Below are 18,116 nucleotides of genomic sequence, written 5' to 3' on the forward strand. Positions count from 1 at the left end.
TTGGCTAATACAAGTTTCAATTAACCACGAAGATTGTAACAATTCTAAATTTGGATGTATGTAAAAACAAAAACTCAAAATATTAAAAACAAAAATTAGCAGCTCTAAAGGAGAGACAAATTCACAATTATTCTGGAAAATTATAACACTTCTTTCAGTATCAGATAAGATAAAAGATAAAAAAGTCTATTAGAATATAGAGGTTTTGAAAAACACAAATAAGATTAATTGTAGAGATTGGGAGGGAACAGGGTAAGCACTCTTCCAAATGTTCAACTATATTTTATCTTCTAAGAAAAACTAAAATGCAAGTCTCATGGTAATGAATATGTAGAGAATGTACTAACACAATTGGAAGGAAAGAATTCTAGCTTTTGAAACTCATTTCCTTAATTTGTCCCTTTTTCAAATAGGAATTGGTAAAAATGTGTAGGTCTGTGGACAAAGCTGATCCAAAGTGCTGTTATCCAGATCTGGCTCCCTGTGGCTGAGTTTTGTGATCTCAGGGCCAGGTCTAAGGTGACAGTAGTTATGGGGGCTGCTGCTTAGATCACTGATCACTTCTGGGACACAGGCTGGAAGAACTTTTAGCAGGTGCTCTTGGGTACCTGTTGCCACAGTATGCATCAACAAATACTATCAACAGTAAGTGGGCTGGCCCCGTGGCTCACTCGGGAGAATGCAGTGCTGATAGCACTGAGGCCACAGGTTCGGATCCTATATAGGGATGGCCAGTGTGCTCACTGGTTGAGAGCGGTGCGGACGACACTGAGCCAAGGGTTGTGATCTCCTTGTCAAAACAAAAACAAAAACAAAAACAAAAACCAGTAAGTAATGTAACTTCCCAAAGAAAAGAAAAGAAGTAGTCCCGTTTTTGTGTCTTTCGTGTCAATTTTCACAAAATCTTCTGGTTTCTTTTCATTTTAGACCTGAATTGCCTAGGTTTGGCCTTGATTTCTGTGTCCTTAGACAATGTAAAATTTTATCACCACTTTATGCATTATGAAATTTTCTGAGCCAGTATTGAATAAAATAGTTTTGCTATCTGGGGCATAAAAAAGTCAACAGCCCTGAATTTATAAAGCTGCTCACACAAAAAGTGAAACAAGAAAGGTTGCAAGTCACCTCTTTGCACATTTACTATTATTTATGGGGGCCTGACAATACCGGTATCTGTCCAGTAACCAAGCATGACCAATAAACACTGCTTAGAAATCTTCTCTAAAGCATCTCCCCTTATGTGTAACTGGACATCAGCTGTGTGATCCAGACATTCATAATTCTGTCCAGGTAGAAGGAAGTCAGCCTTGGTTACCTCCCACTTCCCAGTCAAGCTGCAGCCTCTCATATCTTGGACTCCCCACACCATGACTGTGGCGTGGGGCACACTATGTCCCCACTATCAGATTCCTGACATATACTTAATTGGGGCTTCCAGGTTAACGATTTTCCAAAGTCATTGCATTTATAGGGTTTCTGTTTAGTGTGTATTTTCTGGTGCTTAATAAGATTTGATCTGATGGTGAAGGCCTTTCCACATTGAGCACATATACATGGTTTCTCTCCAGTGTGGATTCGATGATGCTCATGAAGTTGGGACTTCTTAACGAAAGACTTGCCACAGTCACTGCATTCGTAGGGTTTCTCTCCCGTATGAATTCTCCTATGTCTATTTAAGTGTGACTTCTGGATGAAGGCCTTCCCACACTCAGTACAAATGTAGGGTTTCTCTCCTGTATGAATTCTCTGATGCATAATTAGTGTGGATTTTCTTGCAAAGGCTTTCCCACAGTTACTGCACTCATAGTGTCTTTCTCCAGTATGGGATTGCTGATGTATATGGAGGCCTGACTTCCGAGTGAAGGCTTTTCCACAGTCACCACATTTATAGGGTTTCTCTCCAGTGTGAATTTTCTGGTGTGTAAAGAGATTTGATCTGTCAGTGAAGGCCTTTCCACATTCAGCACATCTATAGGGTTTCTCCCCTGTGTGAATTTGCTGATGTACGTGGAGTTGTGATTTCTTAGTGAAGGATTTCCCACAGTCACTGCATTCATATGGTTTCTCTCCAGTATGAATTCTCTCATGTGTAATAAAGTGTGATTTGTGGAAGAAGGCCTTCCCACATTCAGTGCAAACATAGGGCTTTTCTCCTCGATGGATTCTCTGGTGCATACTTAGTGTGGATTTCTGAATGAAGGCTTTCCCGCATTCAGTGCATTCATAATGTCTCTCTCCAGTATGACATTTCTGATGTATCCTGAGCCGTGACTTCCAGGTGAATGATTTTCCACAGTCACTGCACTTATAGGGTTTCTCTCCAGTATGAATTTTTTGATGTTTAATGAGATTTGACCTGTCAGTAAAGGCCTTCCCACATTCAGTACATATGTAGGGTCTCTCTCCAGTATGAATTTTCTGGTGTATGATGAGATTTGTCTTGTGAGTAAAGACCTTCCCACATTCTGAACATATAAAGGGATTCTCTCCTGTGTGAATGCGCTGATGCACATGGAGTTGTGACTTTTTTATAAAGGATTTCCCACAGTCACTGCACTCATAGGGTTTCTCTCCAGTATGAATACGCTCATGTGTAATAAAATGTGACTTCCGGATAAAGGCCTTCCCACACTCAGTGCAAACATAGGGTTTTTCTCCTGTATGAATTTTCTGATGCATGCTTAGTGTTGACTTCCTCGTGAAGGCTTTTCCACATTCAGTACATTCAAAGTGTTTCTCTCCAGTATGAATTTTTTTACGTATGTTGAGGTTTGAATTCTGAGGGAAGGTTTTCCCACATTCACTGTATTCATAGGGTTTTTCTCCAGTATGGATTCTCGGGCATCTGAACACATCTGACTTCTGGATAAAGGTTCTTCCATATTCACTGCACTGGTAGTAATTCTCCTCATTATTAGTTTTCTGATGGTTTGACTTCCCATATTCAGTGCATATGTATGGTTTCTCTCCCATATAAACCTTCTGATGCACAGCCACATGGGGCTTCTGAGTGAAGACTGTCTCACATTTGCTGCATTCATGCTGTTTTTCTTCAGTATAAATACTCTGATGTGCAAAGAGATGTGACTTCTGGGTGAGAACTTTTACACAGTCAGAAAATAAACAGAGGTTCTCCCCAGTATGGACACTTTGATGTTGTGCTTGCTTATGATGCATAAGTTTCTTACACTGATAACATCCACAAGCATTCACTTCTGTATGAGAATTCACATGAGTAAAAATATCACTGTATCTGATCATCTTACCAAGATTTTTTGTTGCATTGTCTCTATTATCATTACATAAGCTTATGATGGGCTTCAAACTCTTCCCAAATGAGTCATAGTTATGAAGTCCTTTTCTCGAAGCAACGAGGTGTGTGTTTACATGAACTGTTCTTCCAGTGTCCTTATACTCACAGCCCGTCTCATTAGCTAGTGTTTCTCTGTTGATGAAGGCAACATGACTGAAAGGTTTGAGCTGCTTTTCCTCATATCTCCCTGTCTGTTCACCATCTTTCCACAATTCTTCTAAAATGGAATATGGGTCATCTCTTGTGAAGATATTAATTCTCTCAGACTGGAAAGAACCTTCTTCAGACATTCCCTGTTGTGAAGTTTCAAAACCAATATTCCAATCTAAAAAAGAAAGAAAAGATAAAACTGACACAAAGAACAATTAACAGAAGGTAGAAAGATAGACACATGGACTTGATTCAGTGTGAACACAGAGAAATGGGAGAGGCTATATAAATGTAACATATATATAAATATGTAAGCTATACATAAATATATAGGTATAATAATCTTTTTATATGTAATATAATACAATAATATGTAGTAATAAAATCAACACATATTATATTTACCATATGATAAGCAATAACATTTAGCTGTGCTGTTCTAAGTTCTATATTAATTCATTTAAACTTTATCACAACCCTTTGCTGTTGGTATTATTATTGTTCCTATTTCACAGATGGAAACTGAGCCACAGAAGAGTCTAGTAACTTGTTCAAATCAAATGTTTAGTAATTGGGGAGCCCGTGGCGCACTCGGGAGAGTGCGGCGCTGGGAGTGCGGCGACGCTCCCACCGCGGGTTCGGATCCTATATAGGAGTGGCTGGTGCACTCACTGGCTGAGTACCGGTCACGAAAAAGACAAAAAAAAGAAATGTACTTTAAGACCGGCCCGTGGCTCACTCGGTAGAGTGCGGTGCTGATAACACCATGGCCACAGGTTCGGATCCTATATAGGGATGGCCGGTTTGCTCACTGGCTGAGCGTGGTGCTGACAACACCAAGCCAAGGGTTGAGATCCCCTTACCAGTCATCTTTTAAAAAAAAAAAGAAAGAAAAACAAATGTTTAGTAATTGGGGAAGAAGAGATTCAAACCCTAGCAAATGTAGTAGAACTACATAGTGAGTGAGGTGTCAGAAGAACAAAGTGACAAACTCTGTGGCTTAGAAGAAGTATTTCTGAGTCTAGATTCTTATTATCTTTCATCTGTAGATCCTCACTAATCTCCCTGCTGTCTCTTTTCCCTCTTAACAACTGTACCCTGCATACTAATTCATTTATGTAAACATAGTAAAACTATTATAGGGTCAGTCATCCTGACTTAGCCAAACAGTAAAATGGATGTTTATGATTCAATGCTTTGTCCCTGGTTTGGGGTGCAGAGACACAAGTATCTACTAGGAAGCATAACAGAAGAAAGGGCCAGCTGTCTGAGGCAGAGACTGAAAGCTCGGTCCCTAGCAAGACCTGTGCCCTTGTGCACAGTATTAACTGTTTCCAAACACATAGCTGCTGCAGAGCATTGGGCTTGTGTTGCCTCATCTGTCGATAAGTGTGCTGTAGACTGAATGCCCCCCCCAACTCACTGAAGCTTAATCCCCACTGTAACTGTTGCAGGTGGGAAATTATATTGTGATTGAAATGTGGGGACTTGAAGAGTTGATTAGATTGTGAAGACCATGCCCGAGTGAATGGATTAATAATGGTGATCACCGGTGTGGTTCTGAGGGCTTTAAAAGGAGAGCACATGAGAGTATCTCTTTTTCTGCTCTGCCATTTTCTGCCATTTGAGACTCCTGCATCACTGTCACCACCAATAAGGCCTTCACCAGATGTGTTCCCTGGATTTTGGACTTCCCAGCCTCCAAAACTGTAAGCAATAAATTTAATTTTATTATAAATCGCCCAGTCAGGTATTTTGTTATAAGCAACAGAAACGGACTAATATAAGGTTGGACCAAGTAACTCAGTTCTCACCAACCAAATGGGAGTAAAAATATTTGTTGTGACATGGCCAATGACTTCAGGAAGTGGGTGTGTCTCTCACAAACTCTTCTCTTTCCACCAGCACATCCCAGACTCTCCATACATGGCAGCACCCAGCTCCGTGCATCCTGGCAATGCCCCAAGGCAAGGATGAGAAAACTACAACCTTCACGCCAAATCCAGGACTCTACCCCAAAGCTAAGAATGGACTTTACATTTTCAAATGGTTGAAAAAAAATCAAAAGAACACTTCATGTCATGTGAAAATTACATGAAACTCAAATTTCAGTGTCCGTAAAGTTTTTGTTGGAACACAGCCATACCCGTTCATTGACATACTGTCTATAGCTGCTGTGGGGTGAGAACAGCAGAAATGAGCAGTTATGACAGCAACCACAGGGCCGAAGATATTTACTTACAGGCCTTTACAGAAAATGTCTGCCAACCGCTGCCCTAAGAGATTGTTGTGCAATGACTTTCTGGAAACTTTGTCACTGAGTGGCCATTGGAAGCAGAGCTGCCTGGCTCACCCTGGAACTGTCATGTGAGAGTCAGTGTCTACATTCTCTAAGTCACTGTTTCTTGGGGTCTCTTAGTTACAGAGCTTGGCTTTACTCTAATATACCATTCTTGCCCAGAATGATACTCATCAATAGTCCAAATTCTGGAATAATGTGTAAGACATAGGAGATTCTCAGTAAATATTCATGTAAAAATTTGATTATATATTATTCAATAGAGTTCTTAAATATAGATATAGTCTGACCTCATATCCATTTTATTCTGTCTCTAAGGCCCTGTCATCTCCCCAAACATGCCTTTTACTGTTATATTACAGTTTTACTCACACATATTAATTGCTTTCATTAAGCCTGAGGACATCTAATACTGGATTCCTAAACATGGATTTTGATCTTTTACTTTCTTTAGCTTAGAAACCCATTGCTATGTCTGACAACATTTACATTACTACCAACAATATTCAATGCAAAAAATTTATTTGCTCCTGTGTTAAAAAGTATATTTATATATAATTCCCCTATCACCATTAATCCAATTACTCATTCAATAAAATTCAGTTACTCATTCAATAAAATTCAGAGTCATAATTCAGGCCAATAAAAGGCATGTATGTAAGCTATCTTTCCACCAGTCACTCGAGTCTATTTTAATACTGAATCCAAATATAGATAGTCTTTTCACTTCCCCCATTTAAGCTTACTTTTTCTGATCCTCTGTTTCAACTCAAAATTCATATTCGTCATAGATCATTTAGGGTTCTCTGTTCTAAAAACTAATCTCAGATCTCACCACAACTCTGGGGATGCTCTTTTTTCTTTTAACTTAAAAACAAACAAGCATATATTATAAACCACTCATAGGCAGAAATTTGAGTTTCATATAATTTTCACATGGTATGAAGTGTTCTTTTGATTTTTTCAACCATTTGAAAATGTGAAGTCCATTTATGTAAACCACTCATATTTTTACTTAAATTGGCATAGACATGCGTATTAACAAATACATTATGCACAAAGGTTGAAATTTTAAAGATTACATGCAGTTATCTTTTCTTTCTGACTATGATCTCTGGCCCTTTGAACTGCTTTCAGAAGAAAATTTTTCAAATCCTGCTGAAATAGAGCAAAGCAATCTCTTCTGCCTATAACAAATTCTACAGTTTAATTTTATTCAATATTTTCTACAGAAATATTTTTTAAAAGCATAGGGGTAAAAGACTCAGTTATATAATTTAAAGTAGTTTTCTCTGAATTTCTAAGGACTGGAGAATTAGAGAAGGGAAAAAGCAACGTATGCTGTAATAAGTCCAATTTCAGGAGCAAGCGAAACCAAGTATTAGCATGTGCATTACTTGAATAGGCAGAGGAGAAAATAATCAAAGGCTCAGATGCAGGGAGAACAGTAAAGAAAATGTGAAAATGTAGTAGACATGGTTATGGAAACTAAACAAGGATAAATGTGAATTAGAAATGTGAGGCCATGTTCTTTCTTCAGTTTATAAACCTGTTGAGAGAAGAATTTGTCATGTGTCAAACAACAAGTAGTACTTAAGCTTTGCTCCATATAGTTACGGCAGGATAAACACAATGCACAATGTTTTAAGTAATGACATACATTAGTAGCATCTAAGATGAACTAGTAAAAAAGAAAATTGGATTAGCATATCCAAATCAGGTTAGAATAATACAGGCATGAGAAAATATAGACATGGATTTAGGTGTATCACTGGGAAGTAGGAAGAGAAGGCATCTAAAAGAGAAAAACTGGTAGAAGAGCAGAATTAATCACTTGAGAAGATGGATCAGAGGGAAAAGTCAAACACCACAATAGAATATGATAAAAATTGGAAAGGTAAGCCACCTGCGTTTAGCATGCAGCATTGTAATATGTCTTCTTCACACAAGTAGACACCCAAGGGACCCTTATATGCAAAAGGTACCAGTCTTTCCTGTGAGCACTGTCTACAATGGATGCCAATGCCTGGCTGGGATACATAATGAAAAGTCACAGAATAAAGGCCAGTCACCAGTGACAGCTTACACTGGAACTGAGACACATACTTAATCTGAGACACAGGACCTGGGAGACTTTAAGAAGGGCCCCAACGCCTTACACCTGTCCCTAACTGCCAATTAAAACTTCGAACTTAGGTTAGTTATGTACATGCCAGAGGCAAAGTGCATCCTTGCCAGCAGGCAGTAAAGCCAGCTAGGCAGAGGAGGGAGGCCCCTGTGGTGGTGCTCACTGTCTGGACATCCTGCTCACGGCCCCAACTGTTAAGTCACCCCAGATTTGGTTCAGATGTCAACAGTGAGGACGGGACATACACGCTAAGAGGGTGTGAAAAGGCCCTTGACTCACATAATGAGCCTTTTCAGGAGAGTGCCAAGCAGGTCCAAATGTGGCTTGAGAGAGCAAGGCAAGGGGACTGGCTTGGGGTTTTTATGGCAGATATCGGGTGGAGTGGGCTGGGCTGACTGTCTCTACATGTGGTTTGAACTTCCCACCAGCACCGAGGGAGGGAACACCTGGGCATTCTTAGTTTGTCCAGATGTGGAGCAGTGGGGGAAAAGAGAGGGGTAGGAATAGATGTCAGCAGTCAAATATCAAAAATGAAGTCAGTATCTACTGCGAGATACGAGATAAGATGCTCAAAATATTTTGTTATAACAGAAACACAAATTAAAACAATAAGTAGAAATCAAAACCCATTAGATTAGCCAAATTATGAGAAATCTGAATAACTCTAGGTATGGGCAAAGATGTGGGGAAACCAATATTCTTGTACAATGCTCAGGGGACTATCGAATGATATAGCCAATCTAGAAAATAATGTGGTTATACTTAGTATATGAAGTATTAGTATACCAAATGATAAAACAATCCCACTACTCTTCCCTGAGAAATTCTCAGTTCCTATAAGAATATTTCATGAAGAAATTTACTATAGTACTGTTTGTAGTAGCTGGAAGGCTTGACAAGTAAAACCTAGTATATATCCACATTATGGAATGCTGTGCAGCAATTAGAAGAAACGAACTAGAAAAACACATTGCAACGTAGACCAATCTGCAAAAAAAGGAAAGAAAAGGAACTGCATAGGATATAAAACACAGTGCCATTCCTATAAATTAAAAAATACCAACAATTGGGCCGAGCCCATGGTGCACTTGGTAGAGTGCGGCGCTGGGAGCACTGCGACGCTCCCGCCGCGGGTTCGGATCCTATATAGACCTGGCCGGTGCACTCACTGGCTGAGTGCCGGTCATGAAAAGGACAAAAAAAAAAAAAAAAAAAAATACCAACAATGTAGATTTTACAAATACCACACAAAGTCAAGGATAGAGAGCAAACATGTCAAGTATATTAGAGCAATTGCCTCTGGGAAGGATTAAAATGAGTATAGGAGAGGGGATTAAAAGGAGTAAATAAAATGAGAGGGGAGCCTTAAGCATACAGATGGTGATATTGACTAAGGTTTTAATTAACTTAATCTCCTGTATATAAGGTACAAAAACTTTCTGCAAAATATCAAAATAAATAAACTAGTTGGAAGGATCAAGTCAGCATTGGGTTGCCCTAGCCAAGTAGGAAGAAAATGTGAAGAGCACCTCCAAAGTCAACCGTCAGAAGAGAGGCATGATTACAAAGTAAGACTAGGTGAGGGCCGGCCCGTGGCTCACTCGGGAGAGTGCGGTCCTGATAACACCAAGGCCACAGGTTCGGATCCTACGTAGGAATGGCCTGTTGGCTCACTGGGAGAGCGTGGCGCTGACAATACCAAGTCAAGGGTTAAGATCCCCTTACCAGTCATCTTTAAAAAAAAAAAACAAAAAAACGTAAGACTAGGTGTAGTAGAATGAATGTCCCCCGCAAACTCACTGAAGCTTGAGTTGTGTCCCCCATGTTTTATATATTAGAAACTTGGCCCCCACTGTGACTGTTAAGAGGGTGGGGAAATCCTATTATGGTAATTGAAAGGTGGGGCCTTGAAGAGGTGATTAGATTGTAGCACCGTGCTGTAGTGAATGGATTAAAAATGGTGGTCATGGGGCATGGTTCTGAGGGCTTTCAAATAAAGAGGGGAGTCTGTCCCTCTCTCTTCTCTCTCTGCCCTGCCATTTTCGCAATGTGATACTCTACCGTCACTGTTGCCAACACCAAAGAAGACTTACCAGATGTGTTCTCTGGACTTTGCACTTCCTAGCCTCTGAAACAGTAAGCAGTAAATTTTGTTTTCTTATAAATCACTCAGCTCCAAGTATTTTGTCATAAGCAACAGAAACACTAGGTGATGTTCTGAGGCACGAAGGGAAAAGAGAGAAAATGGAAAGAAACCAACAGGAACAGGAGTGTGATCCACAGTAATTTTTAAAGAAGGCAGATCCATGAGTATTTGAATGCATAAGAACAGGATCTAGGACCTTGATGGAGGTAGAAAGAATAAAACTTTTCTAGGGAAAGAGAGAGGAAAGTAAGAAAGCAGGATCCTAGATGATGTAGGGTGGGATATCACCCTAAGCAACAGTAATTGTAGCACATTCCCTCCTAAAGAGTCAAGCAAAGAGGAAGGCACTGATACAGGGAAGGCCTTAAGTGGGGATGCATTTAGATATTCAACGATAGAGATATCAAGTCTGTCTAAGCAGTTCTCAAAGTTCGGAATGTATCAGAAAGGAAGGTCAGAAAGGTACTTCAGAAAGTTTGTGGAAAAACAGAATTAAAAGATAATAAGAATCTTTCCATGAACTTTTTGAAAACCCTCATATCAATGGCACTGAAAGCTGCAGAGCTTCTCCCAGCACAACTGCAGGTGAGTCATGCCGTATGCCACACTCTTGGTTTCCTACTCACCTGGACAGCCCTGACTGGAGGGTCCACCATCCAATACACATGGCTGTTCTCCTTGCTCCAAGTTGAAGATGACCTCTGGTTTGGGAACTTGACACCCTATTAACAGGAAGTGATAGAGGATTTGGTTTCAGAAGCCATGCAATGAAGCATTCCATTTGCTTTCCAGAAGAGTTCACTGGGAACAGAGTATATTCACACTACCCAGAAGAGATAATTAAGAATATGGGACAAAATAAGAACAAAACCATTACACACTTCAGATGTCCTACAGTCTTTAGAAGTCCCACATACCTCAGAAGACCCACACATTTCAGGAATTCCATTGAGAAAAAAATAGACTCAATGAGGTACAGCCTACTACAGACCCCGCAGAACTGTACTTACCCACTGAGATCAAGTTGAAATAGTTTTCCAGCATCACATCCCTGTACAGGCTTTTCTGAGCGAGGTCTAATCGCTGCCACTCCTCCCTGCTGAAGTCCACAGTTACATCCTTCAATGACACTGATCCCTGTAAAAACAAAATCCTACTCACTGTGAAGGATCGAGATAGCAGTATGGCAACAAGACATTTAAGACATTATGTTTAATATGATACAATATGTAAGTTCCCATTCCACACCTATATTTTACATAGTTATTTTGAAGGAAAAAGAAATCTTATTAAATTACCATGCTATTCCTTCTGCAGTATTGATAATACTGTTTTTAAATCTGTGTGCTAGTTATTTAATAATAAGCTGTGCGAGTTCATCAAGCTCTATACACATGGTTTGTTCTTTTGCATGTATGCCATACTTCAACAATAGTTCACTTAAAAAAGAAAATATATCTTGCCATTGATTTTGCATTCATTGATCACTGAGTAAGTCAATTGTTTCCTTTTTAAAAGATGATTAAAATAGACTCTTTTTTGGGGCTGGCCAGTTAGCTCAGTTAGTTACAGCATGGTGCTGTTATCTCCAAGGTCCAGGGTTCAATCCTTGTACTGGCCAGCCCCTTCCACACCAAGCCTCTTTTTTTCAAAACAGTGTGGCACTAGCATAAGGACAGATATATAGACCAATGGAATATAATTGAGAATCTAGAAATAAACCCTTATATTAATGGTTAATTGATAATTGACACCTTTATATTAAAGGGTGTCAAAATAATCAAAACAAATCAAGTCTTTACAACAAATGATTCTGGGACAAGTGGATATCTACATGCAAAAGAATAAAGTTGGACCCCTACTTCATATCATATCACAAAATTAATTCAAAATGAATCCAAGGCCTAAATATTTTTACATTTATCCAACACTTACATTTTCGCTATAAGAAGTAAATCTTTGTGACAGTGAATTTGGCAATTGTTTCTTAGATATGTGACCAAAAACACAAGTAACCAAAGGATAAAACAGATAAACAGGACTTCATCCAAAAAAAAAAAAGATACCATCAAGAAAGTGAAAGTGAAAAAAAAACTCACAGACTGGAAGATAATTTTTACAAATCATATATTTGATGAGAGACTTGTATCTAGAATATATAAAGAACAATTACATCTCAGTAAAAAGTCAAATAACCCAATTAAAAAGGGGAAAATTATCTAAATATATATTTCTCAAAAAAGACATACAAACAGTAAATAAGCACATGAAAAGATTCTCAACATCTTTAATCATCAGGGAAATGCATCAAAAATCACAGAGATATTCCTTCAAATTCACTGATTACAATGCTCAGTATCATTCATCATCAGGAAAATGTACCCACTAGGATGGCTATTAAGAAGAAAGACAGATAGATAATAACAAGTGTTAGCAAGGAAGTGGAGAAGCTGGAACCCTCATACAGTACGGTGTGTATGTAAAATAGTGCAGCCACTTTGTAAAGCAGTCTCACAATTCCTCAAAACGTTAACCACAGAGTTAAAATATGATCCAGCAATTCTAAGTATATACCCAATAGAAATGAAAACATTTATCCACACAAAACTTGTACATGAATGTTCATAGTAGCATTATTCATAATAGCCAAAAATGGAAACAATTCCAATGAATGCCAATTAATGAATGGATAAAGAAAATGTGGCATATCCATACAATAAAATAGTATTCAGCCATAAATAGGAATGAAGCACTGACATATGCTACAATGTGGATGAATCTTGAAAACATTATGTAAAGTGAAAGAAGCCAGTCACAAAGAGCCATGTATTATATGATTTCATTTATAGGACATGGCCAGAATAGGCAAATCTATTGAGATGGAAGTAGATATCGGTTGCCTAGGGTTGGGGAAATGGGAGGATTTGCGGGTGACAGATAAAAAGTACAAATTTTGGAGGGGAGTAAAGAAAATGTTCTAAAATTGATTGTGATGATAATTGCACAACCCAGTGAACATACTAAAAACCAATGAATTGTACTTTTTTTTTTTTTTTTTTTTTTTGTCTTTTTCGTGACCGGCACTCAGCCAGTGAGTGCACCGGCCATTCCTATATAGGATCTGAACCCGCGGCGGGAGCGTCGCTGTGCTCGCAGGGCCGTAACTCTCCCGAGTGCGCCACGGGGTCGGCCCAAATTGTACATTTTAAATGGGTAAACTTTATAGCATATGAAGGGGATGGCTTTTTTGAGACACTGCCATTTCCAGATGGGATGCAGTAGCCTGTGGCAGTCAAGTGCAAAGCCCTGTAAAGCTGCTGAGGTAACAAGAAATGTAGGAGCTCAGACTCTGGAGAGGAGAGAACATTTAAGATTTAAGCTGACATATGCAGCCACTTTTACACCAGGAGCATCTACCAATTTTAGGTGGGGGTAAAGGTGAGAGTCCAGCTTTGAACCAGTAGAGGCTGCAGCAGGTGACAGAAAAACAACCAGAACACATTAACATGGCCATTTCTCTCTCAGGATATTTGCTGAATTCTAGGGCTATACAGGGCAAAAGACTAAAACCTAAAGCAAACATGTACTGAAGAGCAAAGCAAAATTTTAGTAACTAGTAAGAAAACAGAGTTATGCATCTAGCAGGAGGAGGGTCCCCAGAAGACAAACTGGGCTCTCAGCTGAAAATCCTGGATGGCCAAGGTAAACCAGAGGTGGACTGAGTCTTACCACGGCTTCAACCCAGCCTGGATTCAACACCGTGCCTGACTGGATAAAGGTGTTCACCCTCCACTCTACCTGCTGGAATAGGGGAAGACGATCCACTATAGAGAAAGATATCATCATCCAGTTCCTCTACAAATTTTCAGACACAGTGTCTGACACACTAAAAAAGATCCTACACATACAAAAGACAGGACCACATATCCAAAATAAGAGAAAAAAAATTCGATAGAAACCATGACACAGAGAATTGGAGTTAGATGAAAAGATGGAGAACTTCATCAGACAATTGGCATTTATAATAAAGAATCAAATGAAAATTCAAAAATTGAAAAAATTGATATCTAAAATTAAGAAGTCATTATATAGGGTTAGCAGCAAAATACAGAATTACTGAAATGGAAAACAAGTGGATAAAAGATGTTCCAACTGAAGCGCAGAGATTTTTTTTAAAAAAGGAAAATAAACACAAGAGCATGAGAGACAACTGTGACACAGTGAAAAGGTACTACATATTAAAGTCTGTGAAGGTGAAGAGGGGGGTGGAGGCAATATCTGAAGAGGTGCCAGCTATGAATGACATCACCCTAAAGAGTCAAGAAACTCCTCAGATCCCACTTTACAAAACTGCAAATAATGACTATGCAAAAACAGTAACAGCAATGTCTTCTCAAGTTTAAAATATACGTAGAATTTAAATGCATGGAAATAATAATGTAAAAGTGGGAGGTGGTATATAGAATTAAAGTGTTTTAGTATCTTAGCACTATTGAGAAGGGGATAAAATAATAATGCTTTACAGATAGATGTTTTAATATATAGGGTAACAAATAAATGAATAGTAAAAGAATGTATAAGTTAACAAAGAAAATGAATTTTGAGTACTATAAAAGAAGGTCAAGAAAGAAATGAAAAAATAAAATTAAACAGGTGGTTCAAATATAAAACTCATAACTAAGGTGGTATATATAAATTATATATGATGAATCACCTCAGGACTTGATAAAGAAGGGACTCAACCCCTGTACTTAGATTTATAGTCTAATGCCTACTCAGCCACTTTACCCTCTACCTATGTCATCAACCATTGACTATTCTCAACAAACCACAAAGACATTGGCACACTATATCTTCTATTTGGCACTTGAGCTGGGATAGCGGGAACAGCGCTAAGTCTCCTCATCTGAGCCGAGCTCGGCCAGCCCAGTAATTACATTAAATGTAAATGGATTACACATTCAAGTTAAAAGCATGGATAGAGACTTTTGGTTCAAAAAAAAAAAATGGAATTAGTACATTCCACCCTATTCCTTCTGCTAATTACCTAAAAACCTAAAAAAATACATGAAGCATCTGTCAGAAGGCTCATTGGTGGAGAAAAAAATTAAGTGAAATCTCAGGACTTAAGAAACAACATAGCAGTGAGTTCCCTAAGATTAGCTGAAGGGAAGGAGTATAGTGTAGGCACTAGAGCAGCTTACAACCCAGAAATACCAATGGACACAGACAAAAAGAATCCTCCCAAAAGCACAACTCTGTAGCCAAAGCATTTGGAACAGAGCATCAGTGAAGGATGGAACCCTCTTGACTATACATACCTACAAAGTTCAGGAGTCCCCAAGACCACTCTCACTTCTGACACCTACTGCAGGTTGAGGGATTTCCTGAAACCATCCACACTTTGGACTCCAACTCCAAGTTCAGGGGAATCAGCATATCTACATGATCAAACCGCAGTAGAAACTTTGGACATTAAGGCTCAGGTGAGCTTCCCTGGTTGGCAATAATTCATGCATATTGTCACACATCATTGCTAGGAGAAGTAATTGCTGTCCACATGACTCCACTGGGAGAGGACCACTGGAAGGTCAAACCAGGAACTCTCCCTGACCCTGCACTAAGCACCTCTTCACTTGGCTGATTTTAATTTGTATCCTTTCACTGTAATAAACCATAATCATGAGTATACTGGCTTTTCTGAGTTCTATGAGTCCTTCTAGTGAATCACTGAACCTGAGGGTGGTCTTGGGGACTCGAGCTTGCAACCTGTGTCATAAATGAGGGTGGTCTTGGAGATTTCTAAACACTCTACTTCAGCTAAAATCTACGTGTCAAAAGGGTTGTGTTCCTTCTAGAGGATCTAGTGGAAAATCCATTTCCTTGGTTTTTCTAGAAGTTTGAGGCCACCTGCATTCTTTGGCCTGAAAACAACACAAATTTATTATGTCACAGTTCTGCAGGTCACATGTCCCAAATGGGTCTTACTGGGTTAAAATCAAGATACTGGCAGGGTTGCACTCCTTCTGGAGACACTAAGGGAGAATCCATTTCCTTGCCTTATTCATCTTCTAGAGGCTCATGGCCCTTTCCTCTATCTTCAAGTCTGTCCCTGGAAAACTCTGACTCTCCTGCCTCCTTTCACTTATAAGGACACTTGTGATAATATTGTACCTACTCTGATAATCCAGGATAATCTCCCCATCTCAAGATCCTTAACTTAATCAAATCTGCAAAATACCTTATGCCATGTAAGACAACATCTTCACAGGTTCCAGGGGTTAGGACATGGATATCTTTGGGGGCTATTATTTTGCTTCCTATATCCAGTAAGAGAAAGCAGAGAAACTATGTATATCGGATGGTAAAATTAAAAAGAAAAAAAAGCCTTCAAAGTTTTGAGTAAAAATGACTTACAATCTAGAATTACACACCCAACCACTCTATGAAATTAGTGAGGTAAAGATATTTCCAGGGCTGGCCCATGGCTCACTTGGGAGAGCGTGGTGCTGACAACACCAAGTCAAGGGTTAAGATCCCCTTACAGGTCATCTTTAAAAAAAAAAAAAAAAGACATGTAAAGTCTGAACAATATGCTCTAGAAATGAAAACATAAATCAAGAAAGAGCCAGAAAACAAGAGATCTAACATTTGAGAAACATGAAAGAAATTCCTAGTATCCTGTGGAAGGGATCCCATGTCAGTAGCTGAGTATTAGATAGAAAGCAACTATGAGCAGGTTGAAGACTCCAAGAGAAGTTTCTTTAAAGAGCTGAAACAAATAGGATATATTCTAAAGCCAATCCCACTTACTAGATCTGTGATCTTGGGCAAGTTACTTAAACTCTCTGTGCATCTGCTTCCTCCTCTATAAAATGAGGACAATGATTGTAGATAGACCATAGGGGTTATGATTAAATAGTTAATATGGAGAGAGAGCTTACAGTGCCTGGCATATAGTAAGGAGTATATTAATGTTTGCGCTTATGGTTGCTGATTATTATTTAATATATTTTAATATGTTGAAAAGGTATTTATATATCTGGGAAGAATATAGAGTTGAATTAGTGATGTATATATGGAACATGAAAAAAGCGATTAAGCCAGACAATTATCAATTCTGGATAAAACAAAAAGCAGTGCATAAAAGATAAAGTAAATGGCTCAGCTGTAAATATAGTTAAAATAATCATAATAATAAATACAGCTTACTGATTTACCCCAAATTATGATATACCAGCATTAGAGGGAGGGTTCATGAGAAATATGTGTGTGAATGTTGAGGACCTAAATGTCCAAAAGGGTGCTAAATCCTTAGTTTTCATTGTGTTAAGTCGGTAGGTACTGCTTAAAACTAAAAGCCAAGAAGTACCAAAATAAACATGTTATTTAGACATATGAAAGGAAATACCAAAAGAATTACTTAAACTGAGTTCAAAGTGATTACCTTTGAGAAGCTGGAATTTGAGGGTGAAAAGAGATTACAGCTGTTTTTTCTAAGAAGCCTCAAAGAACTATCTGACTGAGAAAAAACAAGTATATCTTTCATGACACTCAAAATAAAATATTTATTTTAAAAAGTTAAAATGCAAAGCACAAAGAGGTATATATAATTGAAAAAAATATATAAGACAATGCTTAATATACAAAGACCTCTTTAAAAAATCGATGAGCTGAGTTCCACTCTTGAAAAGATAAAATAGATGCATTTCTTATTCATTCTGCTCAATATATTTGCAAACTATAGACATTATCCATAAAATAAACATAAGAAGATTCTGAAAGTTAAAGAAAAAACGGCAAACTGGCTAGGGACCTCAAGAACCAAGAAACTAAACAGCAGTGAGTTCCCTGAGTCTTTCTGCCTCACATAGCCCTGACCTGACCAGTCCTGCTAGAAAAGCCTACAACCGAGAAATACCAACAAATGCACGCAAAAAAGTCTAAAGAAAAATCTGCTTTCTCTAGGGGCAACCTAGAAAAACAACAAACTTCTAGAAAAAACCTACTCCAGCCAAACACCACAGATTAAAAACAACAACAAAAGTTATGGGCTCAATCCCACTCTCAATCATAAAGA

General features: G+C 38.6%; 1 protein-coding gene across 1 annotated transcript in view; it reads right to left on the minus strand.

The window, feature by feature from the left end:
* Nucleotides 1-245: 245 nt before the first annotated feature.
* Nucleotides 246-18,116, minus strand: part of ZNF484 (zinc finger protein 484) — a 48,711-nt gene continuing 30,840 nt past the window's right edge. The window contains exons 3-5 of the mRNA XM_063100370.1: nt 11,047-11,173; nt 10,663-10,758; nt 246-3,638 (exon numbers count right to left, since the gene is read on the minus strand). Coding sequence (XP_062956440.1) covers nt 1,345-3,638; nt 10,663-10,758; nt 11,047-11,173 — 2,517 coding nt within the window. The 3' untranslated portion in view covers nt 246-1,344. The remainder of the gene's footprint in view (nt 3,639-10,662; nt 10,759-11,046; nt 11,174-18,116) is intronic.

The sequence above is a fragment of the Cynocephalus volans genome, chromosome 6, assembly GCF_027409185.1.
Source record: "Cynocephalus volans isolate mCynVol1 chromosome 6, mCynVol1.pri, whole genome shotgun sequence".
Classification (NCBI taxonomy): Eukaryota; Metazoa; Chordata; class Mammalia; order Dermoptera; family Cynocephalidae; genus Cynocephalus; species Cynocephalus volans.